At 42.9% G+C, this 16,228-nt stretch overlaps 2 protein-coding genes across 5 annotated transcripts in view; both read left to right on the forward strand.

Annotated features, from left to right (window-relative positions):
• The window catches only part of LOC107227623 (CCR4-NOT transcription complex subunit 6-like), a 505,041-nt gene that overhangs the window by 68,703 nt on the left and 420,110 nt on the right, over positions 1–16,228 (forward strand). The gene's annotated exons all lie outside the window — the stretch shown is intronic.
• On the forward strand, positions 3,234–9,603 carry LOC124294833 (transcription factor mef2A-like). Of its 2 annotated transcripts, XM_046742276.1 has the most exons (2): positions 3,234–4,207; positions 4,256–9,603. In XM_046742276.1, the coding sequence occupies exons 1-2, from the start codon at positions 3,825–3,827 to the stop codon at positions 5,838–5,840; spliced, it is 1,968 nt and encodes a 655-aa protein (XP_046598232.1). In that variant the 5' UTR covers positions 3,234–3,824; the 3' UTR covers positions 5,841–9,603. The 2 variants fall into 2 exon arrangements, with proteins under 2 accessions (XP_046598232.1, XP_046598226.1); XM_046742270.1 differs by having other exon boundaries at positions 3,234–9,603.

Here is a 16,228-nt window from a genome sequence, read left to right on the forward strand (position 1 = left end):
ACGACTTTTTTATTTCTAATAATCATTAAAAATATTCGCCGTTATCTCGACTTGTTAGACATTTATTAAAAACTGGCGAGAAACACGTGAAAAATAAATTAATCGTGCAAATAAATCACCCATCGGACTATACATTGCGAATTTTATACGAACAACAAAAGTTTGCACTTGATAGACGTGTGCAAGTGGTGTAAGATTGGATTCATAGCGGTGAAGAAACTATCGTCGAGCTCAAGCTGCTGTGCGTCCGCTTTGTCATCGTGAAATCTATTCCAAGCCAAGGAAATGACGCGGAAAGAATGAAACATGCGTTATCAGGAGAACATTTTACCCACTGGTTCTAGATTGTATATGTTACGTACTTGGTACGGTATATCGATTACCGACGACGCATAGAGTCTTGGACGTTGGCCGCCGGTCTCGTTTTAATTACCTATTTGTTTTTCTTCATGTTTTCAGGTTTAGAAAAGTTGGCACATAAAGACGGAGGGAATAAAAGCTGATGCGTCAATAGCTGCCATAACGATGGGCGATGAATAAACGGTAGAGATCGCACTGACGGTCTGGTGATTCATGTTTGTCGTGCCGATTAGAGATAATCAAGTTTCTTGGGTGCTTCGCAAGTTGAAAGAAGAAGTAATCGCTCGTTTAACAAAGCCTTTAATTTGCAGCCGCGGCGCAGAGAATTGCTCGCTACCGTAATAAGATTTTGCGAGTTGCTGTAAGCCATTGGGTGGTTGTATCAAAATAGGTTTATTGATTCCCTGTACTTCAAACAATCGAAAAGGATTTAAAGGGGTCATCAATCACTGTTAATTTTTCCGTTTTACTCATTAATGTACTAAACTTGTAGAAAATTTTCGTTTGCACGATTAGCTCTTCATCTTAGGCTTAACGGAGAGTTCGAGAATTTACGATTCTTTTTACAAATATTACGCGCTTGCACTTTTGATACAAATCTTTACGAAATTTTAACCCATTGTTTTTTTCATGTTGAAAATCATGCTACAGAATTGTACAATTGGGTAAAATTGGCTGATTTTTCAGCTATTACGGGTAGTTGGAACTAAGCGAGCTTAAGATATTCGAGACAGACGTGAGACGCTAAGATTTTCTTGTTAAATGAGAAATAGGCAAAGTTCCTACGGACCTCAGCAAATTGCGTCAAGTTAAATACGACCGAATTTAGTGTTGTAATTTAACTCCGAACAGCAGTGCCCAGCGACGCTGGTTGAGTGAGTAATGCTGAACGATAAAAGATAATGAAAGGGCACCAATTAAGAACAAGTTGGGGAATCGAGCGAGATAATCAGCGACAAAGGCTGAATGCTCCGTTAATCGCGTAAGAAAGAGGTCCGAAAAAGGGAAGGCCGTTTTATTTCCACCCTTGATCATGCCCTCTGGCTTATGTCAGACACGAAGATACTCGAATCGATTTGAGTGTTCGCTTGAACTTCCAAGTCTAGCTTATACTCCACTCCAACTATGTTCAGACTCAATAATTCATAACTAAATTGCTACCGATTCTAGAATTATAAACCATCATGAAACTTTGCAGTGCTTGGAAAATATTATTTAAGGTCTGCGAGTAAAAAATTCATTTTTCCAATACCTGCTTGGAAAGTTTGTTCTTCGAAGCCTGTGAGGCGTGCGTAAAGTACGCCATATTTCTAAACAGGGCTGTTGAACAATGTTTGCGCATGCGCGTAACTGAACTGCTCAATTTTATGCACTAGGGTTTTCTCTGAGATGTTTAATATACAAATTGAGTTGTTTAATGTGAATTTCGAATGAACTTTTTTTGTATCTTCTACATAATTATAAACGGAACCACTGAAACTTGACGGTCTTCTCTGAAAAGCCTTGGATTACGATGAAATTTTCTTTTCATATTAATCTGAAAACGCTGCCCTATCGATTGATCCAATTTGATACTAGGCCCCGATTAGAAAAAAGTGTTAACGTGCGAGTGGCATTGTGATGCTTTTCACGATAAACCATGTCAAATTTCTCTGAAACTGGGTAGGGTTCCCACTAGAATTCCAGCAACTCCTGATGATTGATCAGAAACCCGAAAACCTAATCCGAAAAATTTCTGGGAAGTATGCATTTCCTGAGAAAGTTTTAAAGTTTAAAGAAAAAAACTGTACTTCATAACGTAAAATTGGATTCTTTCTTTTCCAATTATGACTTTGCTACTTTATGAAAGTTTTGTTTCCTGCGTAATTATCTTCACCAAATTTCGTTTACTTCATTACTCGTAGATTATTTCATGTCGGTGTAACGCGACAGCAGTATTTCAAAAATGCTTGCAGTATTGTTCGTAAGTATGGATTTTGATTCGTTTGATGCTGTATCTGACAAATTTTCGTTTCGTTCTGAACACTGAAGTTTATAGAACCCTTACACATATATGTATGCATAAAAGAGTAAAGTAACTTTCATTTTTCAAGACGAAACGAATATGTATATATATATCTTCTTGCAATGGCTATAAATTGAAACTTTATTTTTACACTTACTCAACAACGAAGTTCAACTTTTATAACGAGCCGCAATAAATTATACCCCCGTTCAGCTCCGTACGCACGCTATTTCGTGTTATGGTCCGCCATTTGGTTTCAGTAAGACTTATTTTTGTACGAAAAGAGTATTGCTGTTATTCTGTCTGCGAGTAACTTTTTTCATTGTGACGCGTAGGTACACAAGCAGGACCCACCTACACCCCCGCCTATGCCCTGCAGCCTCGACTTGAATATTTTACGAGCTTTATCTGCTAAAGTGCTCGACCGGTGTCTGAGAAGGCTGTCAAATACCTAGATCACCAAAATCCTAACTACTGTCACATCAACTCATCACGGAAATGCAATTAACATCCAATAAGACCCGGGATCAGACAACGAAAATGGTTTGCTACAATGTTATCGCAAGTGGTGCCAGAGCAAATCCAATCGGGGCCTTAACAATTTTTGGGCCTACCTGAACAAATGCCCGCAAGCGAACTACGTGCGTGCGTATCCCGCACGCGGGTACACCGTAATCTCGGTAAATTGTGGTGGTAAGGAGAGAAGACCGTGTTATAGGTACATTGCATAGAGTAAAGTTTGTAGCGCTTGGCGGCAGTCGAAGTCGGTTGGCTGGTGGGGAGCATTTGAAACGCGCCGATGTGGAGGTGGCGGTGGCAGTGCCATGGTGGGGGTGGCTTCATACCCGGGGCAGAGAGACGGTGTCGGCGCGCGCGACTCTCCCAACCTCAGTGTTGTTCGGGACGCCATTGCGCAAGGTCGTTTCGCGGAGGTTTCAAAGCGTTCGGCATCCTCGACAGTCACTGGGTCGGTCCTCGACCTGGTCTCAGTCTGGTTCTTGATCCTTACCGCTATAGACGGGATCTAACAAAATCCGGAATTGCACCTTGTGAATCGCGAGACGAAAGAAGAGAGAGAGAGAGGCAGAGGCGCCGCCGAAAGCTCGACGATTGAATCGGTGAAAACGAGGTGGAACCAGATTCTCGTTGACCCAGTTAAATAGAGCGCAGTAAATCCCGCGGCCGGAATGAACCATTTGTGGTTTATAATATTTGACGAATAAAATGGGATAAGCGAAGATCTTGCATGAAATGAGCGCCATGTAACTTGAGCTCATCTTGAATCTTATCGCGATTCCATTTGCAACTTATTTCGTTTCTTTTTTTTTTTTTTTATAAATCATTTACCGGTGTTAAAATCCGGGCGTTATGAAGACCGTTGGTGTGAGTTAAATTGGTGTTTTCGCGCGTTTAATATCACGGCGTAATCATAGATTGGCACGGTAATCTTGAGGGTAAGATGAGCCCGACCTCCCAGGGCGCCCTGGAGGTGGAACGTTACATCGGAAGCTGTTTGATATCGTCTAGTGCTCGACCTGCCCTTCACAAGAGTGTCAAGAAGCAGCAGGAACAAATTTGTCGAGGCAAACCTCGCTACTCCCAACAAACATTCGGCTCATCAAACCCCACCGATCAGTCTCAGGTCCAGTATTCTCCCCAGGGTGGCTGGACCGGCACTCCCCTCATATCTATGACAACTTCTCCCCGGAGGAATAACCACCGCTTGTCACCCACCCTCCCCCAACAACAACAACAACAACAGCAACAACAACAACAACAACAACAACAACAACAACAACAACAACAACAACAACAACAACAACAACAACAACAACAACAACAACAACAACAACAACAACAACAACAACAACAACAACAACAACAACAACAACAGCAGCAGCAGCAGCAGCAGCAGCAGCAGCAGCAGCAGCAGCAACAACAGCAGCAGCAGCAACAATTAATCAGTGAGACTGACCAAGGAAACCCGCATCAACGAAACCCACTTTCACGACTCGCTATTCATACTCAAGGGGCCCCGCTAATTTTGTCGGGTCGATTCAACGCCTGGGGAAAATTACACAACGGTAACGTTGGGACAATTAATAATAACAACGGCAACAACAACAACAACAACAACAACAACAACAACAGCAGCAATAACAACAACAACTGCAGCAGCAACAACAACGTCGCAGGGAGCAACACGAATTTTGGGAACGGATCGCGATGCGCACCGCCGCGTTTTCAGCGTAGCGGAGACCCGTTGAAGAAGGCGGGTAATTTGAGTCAAGGGTCATCTGGTAAGGAGATGAACGGAGGAAACGTGGCGAATATAGACTCGCTGAGTATCGCGAGCGACGAGAGTTCGGGATCGAACAATTCGGAGAACAGTTTGCCGAGGATAATAAAGCCGAGGAAGCGTAGAAAGAAGGATCGGAAACCACCGAACGTGACGACGGAGATTTCGAAATCCGAGGAGCTCCCAGCTGGGGGCGTCTCCGAGACGTCTAGCATAGTCACGCTCAAGCCCTACGTGCCCGTCTGCTACGAGAGATTCGAATCCCACCGGACGCCGCCGCCTGGTGGTAATCGTCGGCCGCCGTCGAGCAGAGAAAGTTACTCTTCCGGGCGGCCCCATTCGAATCAGGAGATCGTTGACACGAGGCAACGATACCACCGGCACCACGTCAAGGTTCTCGACAACAACCGAAACGTCCTCGCCGTCCCGTCCGGCCGCGTTCAGCAACCCGGCGGCGAGGCGAGGTTCTACAGGAACACGGGTCACCAGTTCGTCCACGTGGTTGACGGGGTCAACGAGGTTACGGGGTGCAAGGAGGGTGTCTTTGACGGGCCGGGATCGTGCCAGTGCCGCTACTGCGATCCCTCGGGTCTGATCTGGGACGTCGACCAGAACGGATACTCGCCGTACTTGACGCCGCCGCCGCCGACAGACTACAACAGTCCTCACTTCTCCTCCGTGCCGTTGTTCTTGTCGCAGGGGATCAACGGGCAGGTGGAAAAAGCGCACGAGTATCCCGAGGAGTCGGCTTCGATATCGACGTTCTACCACGAGCGAGAGAACGCCGCGTTGAGGAGAAGCTGGAGCGATCCGACAAGTTTCTTCAGCGACGAGATAACCCCAAATCGAAGTGTCGGGGTCATCGGTGACAGGGCACCTCCTGCTGAGACGAGTCGGACGAAACACGCGACCTCTTGGAGGGGCTGGAGCACCGGGAACGCCGCTCCGTCTCCCGGGACGTCCCAGGGACTCGAGGTGTCGACTGAGATTGTGACCTCGCTGAATGGTCATCGCGATATCGAGATCAAGTTCTACTCCTCGTCTCCCCCTACGGCTGTCCCCGATGACTGCAAATCGGGGTTCACCTTCCCGGACGAGGATCTGAGCGACATTTGGAGCTACCACGAGTCCAAGCTGCAGCAGGACTTCCGCACGCTCCTACAGGCCGAGGAGTGAGTGATCAGTGGTGGACTCAGTTAGTGAGTGATGATCGTGATCGAAGCGATTGACGAGAGTTTTTTGCCTCGTGCAAGCCCCTCGCCGTTCGGGTGAACCACAAAAAGTTCGTTGCGTCGTTTTATCACCGTGTCCGAACTGTCCTATCGTGTTATCGTCTACGTCGCGCGATTACGACGTCGGGCGATGATTGAAATGAATAATCCACAAAACGACTGCGGGAACGTAAAAGCGGGAGAAAACAAAAAGGAAAAAGTTGAGGCGCGGAGAAAGAGAGAGAGACGGAACTCGTAACGGTGCGAGTACGTGAGCTGATTACAAACGAGTCACGTATCTCGTTTACGTCGAGTACCTACCTGCCAGTCTGCCTACGTACTCCTTGATTACGTACACCGGGACGAAGAAGAGTGTGCGATAGTAACGTAACGTATGCACGATACCGTAAATAGCAAAGTGCGACGAGCTATCCTCTAGCTTACGATCCTCCTCATTGTTGTTTTTCATGCTGAAACAGCAACGTGTGTGAGATTACCGACCCAATGAGCCCCACTGCTTGTGTGCACTGACTATAAGCCGGCAGCATATGTATCCACCTCTTCAGGTCGGTCGGTCAGTCAGTCGTTGAAGAAGCGGTGGCGAGAGATGGAAGTGAAGGGAAAGGAAAGGAAACGAGTCCCACTTGTCGTGCTAATGACCGATGTGTCAGCCACGTCGCGAGATGCGATATGCAGGCATGGAATCACTCATTATTTTTCTTAGCAAGGAGATGAGAGACAAAAAAAGAGAAAACAATGAACGTCTAATTTACAGAATAGACCAGGACAAAGAACTTGTTCTCGTCACTTACTCCGAATTGTATTGGATTCGGTTGCTTCCCAAACGACCGTCCATAGAACAAGTATTTGCCTGTGTACCGCATTCGGAGTCTCCAATATCATGCGGTGATGATCAATGGGACACCTTTACGCACCGCGCGATCGGAAGGGAAGAAGATGGAAAGCGGCTTTTCTGGGAACGTAACCCGTACGTGCCGTGCTTGTGTAAATCGCGAGTTGAAATTTTATTTCAGTGCGTGTATTACGTTTAGTTGAGAACAAAGAGAAATTACGGATAATGCATCCGTTATTCGGGACGTATCAACACCTCTTGATACTAACTAAGTGATCTCGTTGATCGTTCGACAATGTCTATATGTGCATAAAAGAAAGGAAAAAAAAAATGTCGAATAACTAAAAGATAAAACGCTAACGAAACATTATGTAGATCTGTATATGTATGCTGTGTGATTGCGCGTGAGTATGTCTCTGCCTGTCTGCCTCTGTGTGCAAGGGTGGGAGGGCTTGTGAGGAACAAGGGGGCAGAGGGGTCGACGCGGTGTTTGGGTAAGGATAATGGTTTTACGTGTGGGTTATAAATGGGTTTGCCTTCGTTCACGGCGAAAGGACTTGTGGAAACGCCGGAGGAAGCCATCTCGTCGACTAACTTGCTGTATCGTAGAAACTGAGAACGACCCTGTTCCAGCTTTGCTCGGTGTTACCCAACTTTCAAGCCTTCCGCATGTGTCATTGATCCGCCTATTCTCACCGCTCCTTAATTCTGCGCCACGATTGCGATTATTTTTTCATTCATAATCTATTTCTCGTCGTTTCCACGAATACAGTCTTGAGCGAATGTATCCACGTTTAAGACCGTATCCAGCAATCTCTGGGAAACCGAACGAAATTTCATCTCGCGTCGTTGATCTTGTCGTTATAGGGAGTTTCTCTCTTTTCTTACCATCACCGCCCCTCGATCGAAACCCACCGATCTCTTGTTACGCTATTTATTCCAGTTCATTAATTCTTATAGCGTCATTGACATTTTTATAAACCGATGGTCTTTTTGGTTGCGTCTTTACGCCACTGAACGCTACCCTGGAGTCCTGTTGCGTTTCATTCGCTTCATATTCTTCGATCTGAACCATTTCTCATTTTTTGGTTGTTGGTGAAGTATTCACTCTATCCTGCAATCCCAACAACATCTGCTATCGTACCAGCGTATCTCGAGGCGAACAACATGTCACGGGTGAAACGACGACGTTTCCTAAAACGAGCCAAGCAACGAGCCATTCGTCACAAGTTACAGTAACAGAATATGTGAATTTTGAACTTATTACATGAAATCCAAATTGATACTCTCGTACGCTTCGCGCCCTGATTTGTATCCAAATTGTTCACCTCGTTCGCAGTGACCCGTGCTCTGTACTAAATCTGTGCGCTACTTACTTCATAGACGAATAATTGAATCACCCGTTCGGTCGATTTCCACCCCGGCATAATTATCCGCCACACCACCTCTCGGTTGGAATCGGATTTCATCGGCCTGCAATCACGACCACATATCGCTCCTAGTCTAAACTGTACCGCTAATTAACGTCATTTACCGACCGAGTCTGCAGCATCAAGTTGATTGTGTATTGCGGATAACAAGTATTTATTTAGCGCATAACGTACGCGAGTGTGGATTTAGCGTTGGTGCGAATGTGTCGCGAATGAACTCCTGCGGATCAACATAGCTTTTGCATACGAATGCATGTACGAACTTCGTTATGTAACAAGGTTTGAGATTGGATTATCAAAAAGGTGCGGAAGAACGTGTTGCTTGAATTCTCGGCGATTTGTGAACAGCGACTGTGGATGTAGTGGATGTAAAGCGTCAGGCTATATCCATTTACGTGTACGTGTGTGGCAATGAGTGAAATATTTGAACCGGTATGTGTTAAGGAATGTCGAAATAGCCTAAATCGTAAAAATTTGTGTATAGAGAAGACATGTGTCTGCAATCTCTATTCGTTGTACCGAAAATCATGTTACTAACGTTAAGCATGTATAGAGGTTAAGTGAAATATGTATATGTACGGACAGCGATGCCCGTTTATGAATTCATATATTTATTAGAATATACGTGTGTGTTTATATAGGGTAGATTCATTTCCCGTATGTTGAATAATTCCACCAACGCAATGATCGCATTTTTAACTTGGCCTTGGATCTCATTTATCAGCTCGGGCGAGAGTGACGAGAGAATTTTCTTTCAAACCTGGAACATTTTGTCCAATCGATACTGCGGAATGAATACTTCAAGCTGCTCTCGTCCCAGTTATTATTATGTATTATATATTTGCTAAGAGAGGCCTGGGCGTCTGCTTCAAAATACGGATAATCCTTTCGAAAACTCAGCTACCTCCGCTGATATCAATCCTTATTTCGTGCGTCGGACAGTCACTTTTATATTTTTCACTTCCCATTCATATATTGTACCTCATGCTTCTGAATAAGTGAGCTCACGTAACGTCTGCACTTTCACTCTCTTTGGTTAAGTATACGATGTCTTCTCTGAAGCGAAACCTCGCGCTGGCCGATGCGATGGTGTAGCAAAATACGATTATGGTAACTGGAGTTTTGAAGCGGAAAGTCTGGGGCTCGACGAGTCACGTAGTAACGGACCCCGGACGAATTCGGACTGCGACGTTGAACACCCGACTTCGACGATGGTCCAACAATGCCAATTTGTATCTGCGATCTAGAAACACGCGTTCCACGTTTTGTCACGTACTCTCGCGACCGAGAGAGAGAGAGATAGACTGCCACCTGCTGTTGGTGAAATTATTCGTTACTGTTTTACATTCGTGTTTTCTACTTACTTTACCGTCTAGATCCTTCTCTCAGCCAGTATAAAATGAAATACACTGAAATAAAGAAAAGATAAATCTATACAACTTCAACGGGCTTTTTTCATATGCGTTTCTTCATTAACCTGTCTTTACCCATTCCACACGAATACCTATCATAAACGATTCATCCAACTTTGCCTCGAAGTGATTTAATTTATCAGCATCAAGCTCAACGTTACCTTGGCTCCGATCAAACGTCGCACCGTTAACTGATTGAGTAGTCAGTATGTTTTTAAATTTTCAGATACCACTGACAACCTAACCTGTACTTTACTAATGCCTCTGCGGTAATTAAGGACTATTTGAATACTTTTACACAGCCATAGCTGTGCTTAGATTTGAATATTGAGTCTATGTTAGAAAATATCGTTCTTTCCATAATATTGAAAATGATCTTTGGTAACTTACTGCAACATTTTTTTTTTTTTTTTCCTTTCTTGCAACCAGATATAAATTTAACACGATGCGAAAAGATCAACGAAATAAGTTGGGAACATATTTTAAACCAGAAGGCAAATAGGAGTTACGAAGAAGTTTACTTGAAACTTTCAGTCATAAAGTAGCCGTTAAATCATCTACTTCTTTATGTTAGTCGGGATATTGGGCTCAATAAATTGGCTCGATTATGCTGACCTGATTACTAAATTGGAAATCAGTGCAATAATACTTATATGCACCCGATGTTCATTCGCTTTCGTTTATTACCTGGCCATTTTGTTAAAATCACCATATTTACAGAATTTCAAAATTTACAGCTGGTACTGTGAAATTCGGCACCGTTGCGTTGAAATCGAGACTGGCTTACCGTTACAAACATTTTTACGTAATCAATTAGCGAGTTTGTATTTTTAGTCAGTGAAAAATAATAATTATGTACGTATCCATATCAGATTATTCAGCTTTACGAAACTGCAGGGGTATTAGTAGTATGATCAATACATGCATAAATTTTACTTGAGCTGATTTTAAGCGTTGCATGTGAAAGTTGCGCGTGTATTGGTGCAGGCGGTGACCACGTGGCTTGGTAAAGCCGATTTCAAGAGAGATTTACGGTATAAACAACATTTGCAGATCAAACTCGTGTTTACTTCCATCATTTGATCCAATAAAATCATAGAACCTTAATTTAACTTGAAAACTGAGTAAAACGCGCTGTGTATTTTGTATATTCTCTTGTGATGTCAGGTTGTTGATCTGTTACTTGTACCCGTATATTACAGTAATGCAACCTGCAGGCTAACGAGCCCTGCCGATTAGTGTATCAAACGATGATAACTGTGTAAGTAGAGCCTCGTTTGATACTTAAAACGTTGGTTTCACCTGCGTGCCATGTTTATACACGCATGTGACTGGAATGGATATGCGCGCGTACTTGCGACAAGAGGTAACATCGGGGATCGTTTTCTACCGCTGAACAAAGCACCAGAAACGTTCTGGAAACTTCCTGCTGAAAACTATCACAAAAGCTTGACAGTCATAGAATTTGTTCTGTTCAACAAGCGAGGAGCTGATAATTCAAAGAAATTATGCTCGAATCGTTTCCCAGGTTTTTATGCTCGTGTACACAGCTGACTCGAGGCCATTCTATTTTTAATTTCAAGTCTCCACTCTTACCCGGGATGTAGAAACAGCAGGCGATTGTCACTCGTTGTCAGCTTGGCTGCAAAATAATTTTAATACGCTCGTCTTTGGCTGTCTACCTTCTTCTTTGATTTTTCAACTCATAATTGCGAGCTCCTGACGGAATTACATTCGAGGATTGAAATTACTCCGTAACCGTACGGCTGCTTTTATATTTTGGTAAAAATCTGAGACCCGAGATGCTACGAAATGAAATACGTAACAGTCGTTGACGTTTCAAAACGACAACGCCCGAAGAAAAGCTGCTATTCAAGTGTACATGAGTAGAAAAATACTGCTTTCGCACCTGAAGCTCTGAAGGATCGTTGCGAATTCTTCTCGAGTCACAGAAACATCTTTTATGTAGTTAAATGAGATGAATCGTTTTTGAGTTTTTTAACTTGCCAAGAAGATACACGAAACGGTTATTGTTAATCTTGTGGTTACTCAGAACTATTCAACAGTACGACACGTGAATTACAGATATAGCTAATTCCTTGTAGACATCTTTTAGTGATATTCATCACTGGCACAGCATATGTGCGTGTGTTGAACATCTCATCCAGTATTGGTACCTGAATCCATGTTTGCCTGAATATGACTTTTCCCATACATGGTAGTGGTTCTTTAGAATCGCCTTCTGCATGTGTGTTACATTTGCGAATGTTTGCCATGCCAGGGAACCGTGAAAGGTTGACGACAAGCAGAGTGTTTCGCTGTCAGAGAAATATAAGAATCCGAGAAATTCAGTATACTTAATCCGTTTCAAGATATCGGGGAAAAGTTGAACAGATGAGCATACTTTCTAAAGTGATTTCTTTGTGTTGACTGCCGCTCAAAAACTGACATCATTTTTGAAAATATCACAAGTCACTGACCACAATTTTGGAATGTTTCATCGTTTTTACTGTTCGACACATAGGCACGAAAAGTGAATTTCACACTTCAGGGAAAGCGAAGTGTATCGCAATAGCATTACTATTTTCATTTCAAATTCTTAAGAGATTTCAGAGATAGATTCCTCACTTTGCTAAGATAGTACTTGTTTAAAGCTTACGATAGTTCTCATTATGAAATAATGGTCATTACGTCTACCTTTATTTGTTTACCAATACACTTATCGCTCTTAAAAGAAAGACAATCCCATTTCTTGAAAATCCTGAGCATTGAACTTCTCTTGGTTTTATCGCAAGGCAATGAGAGAATACTTTGGCTTGCTATTTGTAGGCTAGCAACGCGATGCTGTTTCTCAACGTATTTTGTCTAGTGCTGCTGTTTTGTATTTCTCATTGTTTTTTTTTTTTGCTAACCCACGTTTACAATTGCATCTTATCAGATATATCTGAATTGTAAACTGCATCCACCCCGTCGTTGGTACGCCGTCGAGGTATCTTTTCCTTGTTGTAAGGAAAGCAGTTCACCAGTATTTGCGCCACTTTAATAATATTCATTCAGACGAGAGGTGAAATCAATTTCTCTGTAGAAGTTACGCATCGGCGACGTTGCGCCTTGTAAAACGACGAATGCTGATCCGAGATCTCCCGTCATGGGTTCGGCAAAGGGCGAAGAGTTTACAACTCGAGTTCAACCCGTTGGTCTGATTTTCATTCCTTGGTGTCGTATAAATATATTTTCGAAAATTTCGCACAGCGTTACACCGAAAGGTAACGCAAACGCTACGGTGAGGGGGAACTTTAGGGAATCCCGGTGTTGGAAGTCACTGAGTAAATTGTTCGCCAAAAAGGTAGAAAAAGATGAGCCTCCCGACGTTGTAACAATTACGGTGCCAGCAGTCACTCTCTCGGGGCGCAAGCACTGGGTACGTTTGGTGCTGGTAGTTTACTGTCAGCTGGGAACCGTAGCGGCTGTTATACCAGCTGGGTAGTCTGGCTTTGACAATTAGAGTGTGTACAGTATATATGTGTGTGTGTGCGTGTACACCACGAGCACCTGCAGGTACAGCAATGCCTGCCTACATATCCGCCTACGCAATTTCTAACTAATTTGCAAACGTTGCTGTGCACCGTGCTTTACTCTCTCTATTCGCATGGGTTAATCAACGCAATGTGGTCATAATTATAACAAACCCGTTTCAGATGCAGTCCTGTATCCTCGGCTCGATTGTGCCTTCTTATACCCAGCTTGACTCGTGCTAATTCAAAACGAGCTATTCCGGGAGAAATTTTTACATCATTTTTTAGTATGAATCGGGAATTTACTGTTATTTTATGTTTTTGATTAAGGTCTATTCCCGATTGATGCGAAAATTTGTTTCATTTCACTTCCGTTGTCACTATACTCACGTTATCTTGAATTATGGACTGGCCAAACATCGTGCATCTTTGCGTGAATATTTTTTCCGTACTTATACTGCTTGTTAATTTAATGTTACAAGTTGCGTAACGAACGTACTTTTGCGTCTGGTCTTGTTATACGTCGTGGCGACGATGGAACGACGACCTTAGCGAAAACGATTAAGGTTACATTGGGTAATAGTATTATTTCATGAGAAATGGACGCAGTCCATGCACCGCCGGTTACAGAGACGTTACTATTTCATTGTTTTCACAGTTTTGCGTAATGCCTAGCCGGCTTTTTACAACTGCTATCCTCTTGATTCCGGGTAACATTTCGCTAGGAGTGAAAATTTTATGTGATTCTTGTTTTTAATTTAAGACGTTAGAATCATCTTGATATATAATTTCAAGACAGCTTCGAGGCTTAGCATTTACGCTTTCTCTCTGAAGTTGTGGTCGTGAGTTTTCCAATCGCATAACGTGAATTCAACCGTATTTCAAAGCAGACGAAGAGTAAACGCTTCGTTTAAGAAATATAGAATACTGTAAGCATGTTTTGATTGTCATATTGCCGCTTGCATTCCAAGTAAATAGATCATGCGATTTATGAATTGTTAATTATTATTTTGTGAATCTTACTTGATTCGTTTTCTGAAAGGAAGCACACCATAGTCTGTATAGGGTAAACAGATTTTACTTGGCGTTTGGGGTTTTATCATCCATGAGATTGTAGTAACCAATTTAGTTCCTGATATTCGATTTATCGTGTATTCGGTTTACACTTGAATATGAAAATATGTTACCGCTGTGCACAAATTGCAGGGGTTGAAAATGAATTATTTATTTTCAGGTAAGCAATCAATTCAATCGAGATGTTAGGTCACTGGAGGTGCTGGTAAGTAGTCAGTTTTAGTAATATTTTTATTTTTTTTTAAACAAAAAGAAAAAACTATTAGTTCTACAAATTTTTTCAATTTAATATTATATATTGGTCTTAGGATTTTGAAAGATGCTGTTTTACTCAAGCGGCTTACAAGTTCAGTATGTGAACAAGTTTAGTCAACTTTTTGCTAATAACCGATTATCTTGTAGCATCATAAAGTCGACTATATGAGGTACAGTATCCGCATCTCTGGAGCAGGAAATTGAAAATGCAGGAACCGGATACAAAAGTGTACAATATTCCTGTCTGTTGTTTAAGGGATTTAAAGCCATTCGTGAAAGGCAATCTATGAATTGCCGTCTACTTTTTGACTCTAAAGTTCCACTTACATTCTTATCTTTCGCAATACGTAATTAAAGATAAATTCGTTTCGAATAACCGGTTAAAAATTGCAAGGAACCAAACCAGACACGTATAAATAAAGTATAAATGACCGTCTATAATATATACGGTCATTTTGGCTTTATCTGTCTGAATAAATATTTTAGTAATCACATCAGTGATCTGCAAAAATGTTAATGGTTAATGGGATATTATACCGCAACACTGTCGATATTACACTTCGATAACTATCCTTACTGCAAAAAACCTATCCATAATACTAATTCTAAATAGTTGGAAAAAACAAAAATAAAAATTTTGGAAGCTAGCTAATTAACCGCAAAACTAATCACCCTAAATCGGTAAATGACATTTGCCTGAAACAAAATCGAATCATCAGCGAGCAGATTATTATTTAAACGTGAAAAAAGTTGCTGGGTATTTTCGAACGAACGACGAGATTCGGACTGATGCCGCACGATAGCGGATCCGGAATATCATCGAGGTAATGAAATCGCGTTTCGGACGCCGCAAACTAGCCATACTAATGAGGGCGGTTTGTGCGTGGGCGCCCTTTCGCCTCGCCCCGACAAGACGACTTACGCCCAGCGGAAGAGCAAACAGGGCTCCACACGACCCAGGTTCTTGGCGTGGCTCCTACCCACCTCGACGCAACGAGTAGTAAAACTACTCGAGTAGGCGCTCAACCAGTTAATTATAGGATTAATCTGTAAACTGGATTGTGTATCCGGTGATCAACCTCGCTCACGCGTTCAAATGCACCTCGGCGTTCGTTCTTTCGTTCGTGCGAGTTGAGTGAGCAGGTAGAAGCCTACCTACATACATTTATAAGTAGGTAACAGCTTCTCCTGGGATGCGACTCGCGTGCCGCCGCCTCGTCTTATCGCGTCTGGTAATCTTTCCGCGATCCAAACGCGTATCATCGCATTCATCTCTGATATATATTCGTGAACGAGTTATATTCAGAACCGGCCGCTGCGGATATTCGCCGCGGAATCAATCGAATCCTGAGACGCCGGAGCGCTTCGCTCAAATCGGGCCCAGTTCATCCTCTTTGAATTATTCATACAGCCTCCGGGTGGGGTGGATTCGGACACGGAGATCGGCATGTGTGTCTGTATGACTTCTCGAATTCAATGTTGACACAGGACTTTGCTCGATGGTCTCTGCTCGGTCCTGATAACTACCAGCGATGGTCTTGCCACCGGGTCACTGATAACCATCGGGGCTTTGACGGACTTGGACGAGAGACCTTGAATATTTAGCGTGGGCATTTTCAACTGACGAATACATTTTCGACTAGTTTTTATACGATTTTCGGGAAGATCGAGGGTATCTTCTTGATATGCACTTAAATTTTGTCTGGTTTGGGTAGATTACCTTAGGTTACATTGCGGTGGAAGTATGAAAGAAATTCAGCACCGGCCAGAGTCCAGATAAAGATATGAAAATGTCAAAAGATCGTTGCGGTGTA

The sequence above is a fragment of the Neodiprion lecontei genome, chromosome 1, assembly GCF_021901455.1.
Source record: "Neodiprion lecontei isolate iyNeoLeco1 chromosome 1, iyNeoLeco1.1, whole genome shotgun sequence".
In the NCBI taxonomy this organism is placed as follows: Eukaryota; Metazoa; Arthropoda; class Insecta; order Hymenoptera; family Diprionidae; genus Neodiprion; species Neodiprion lecontei.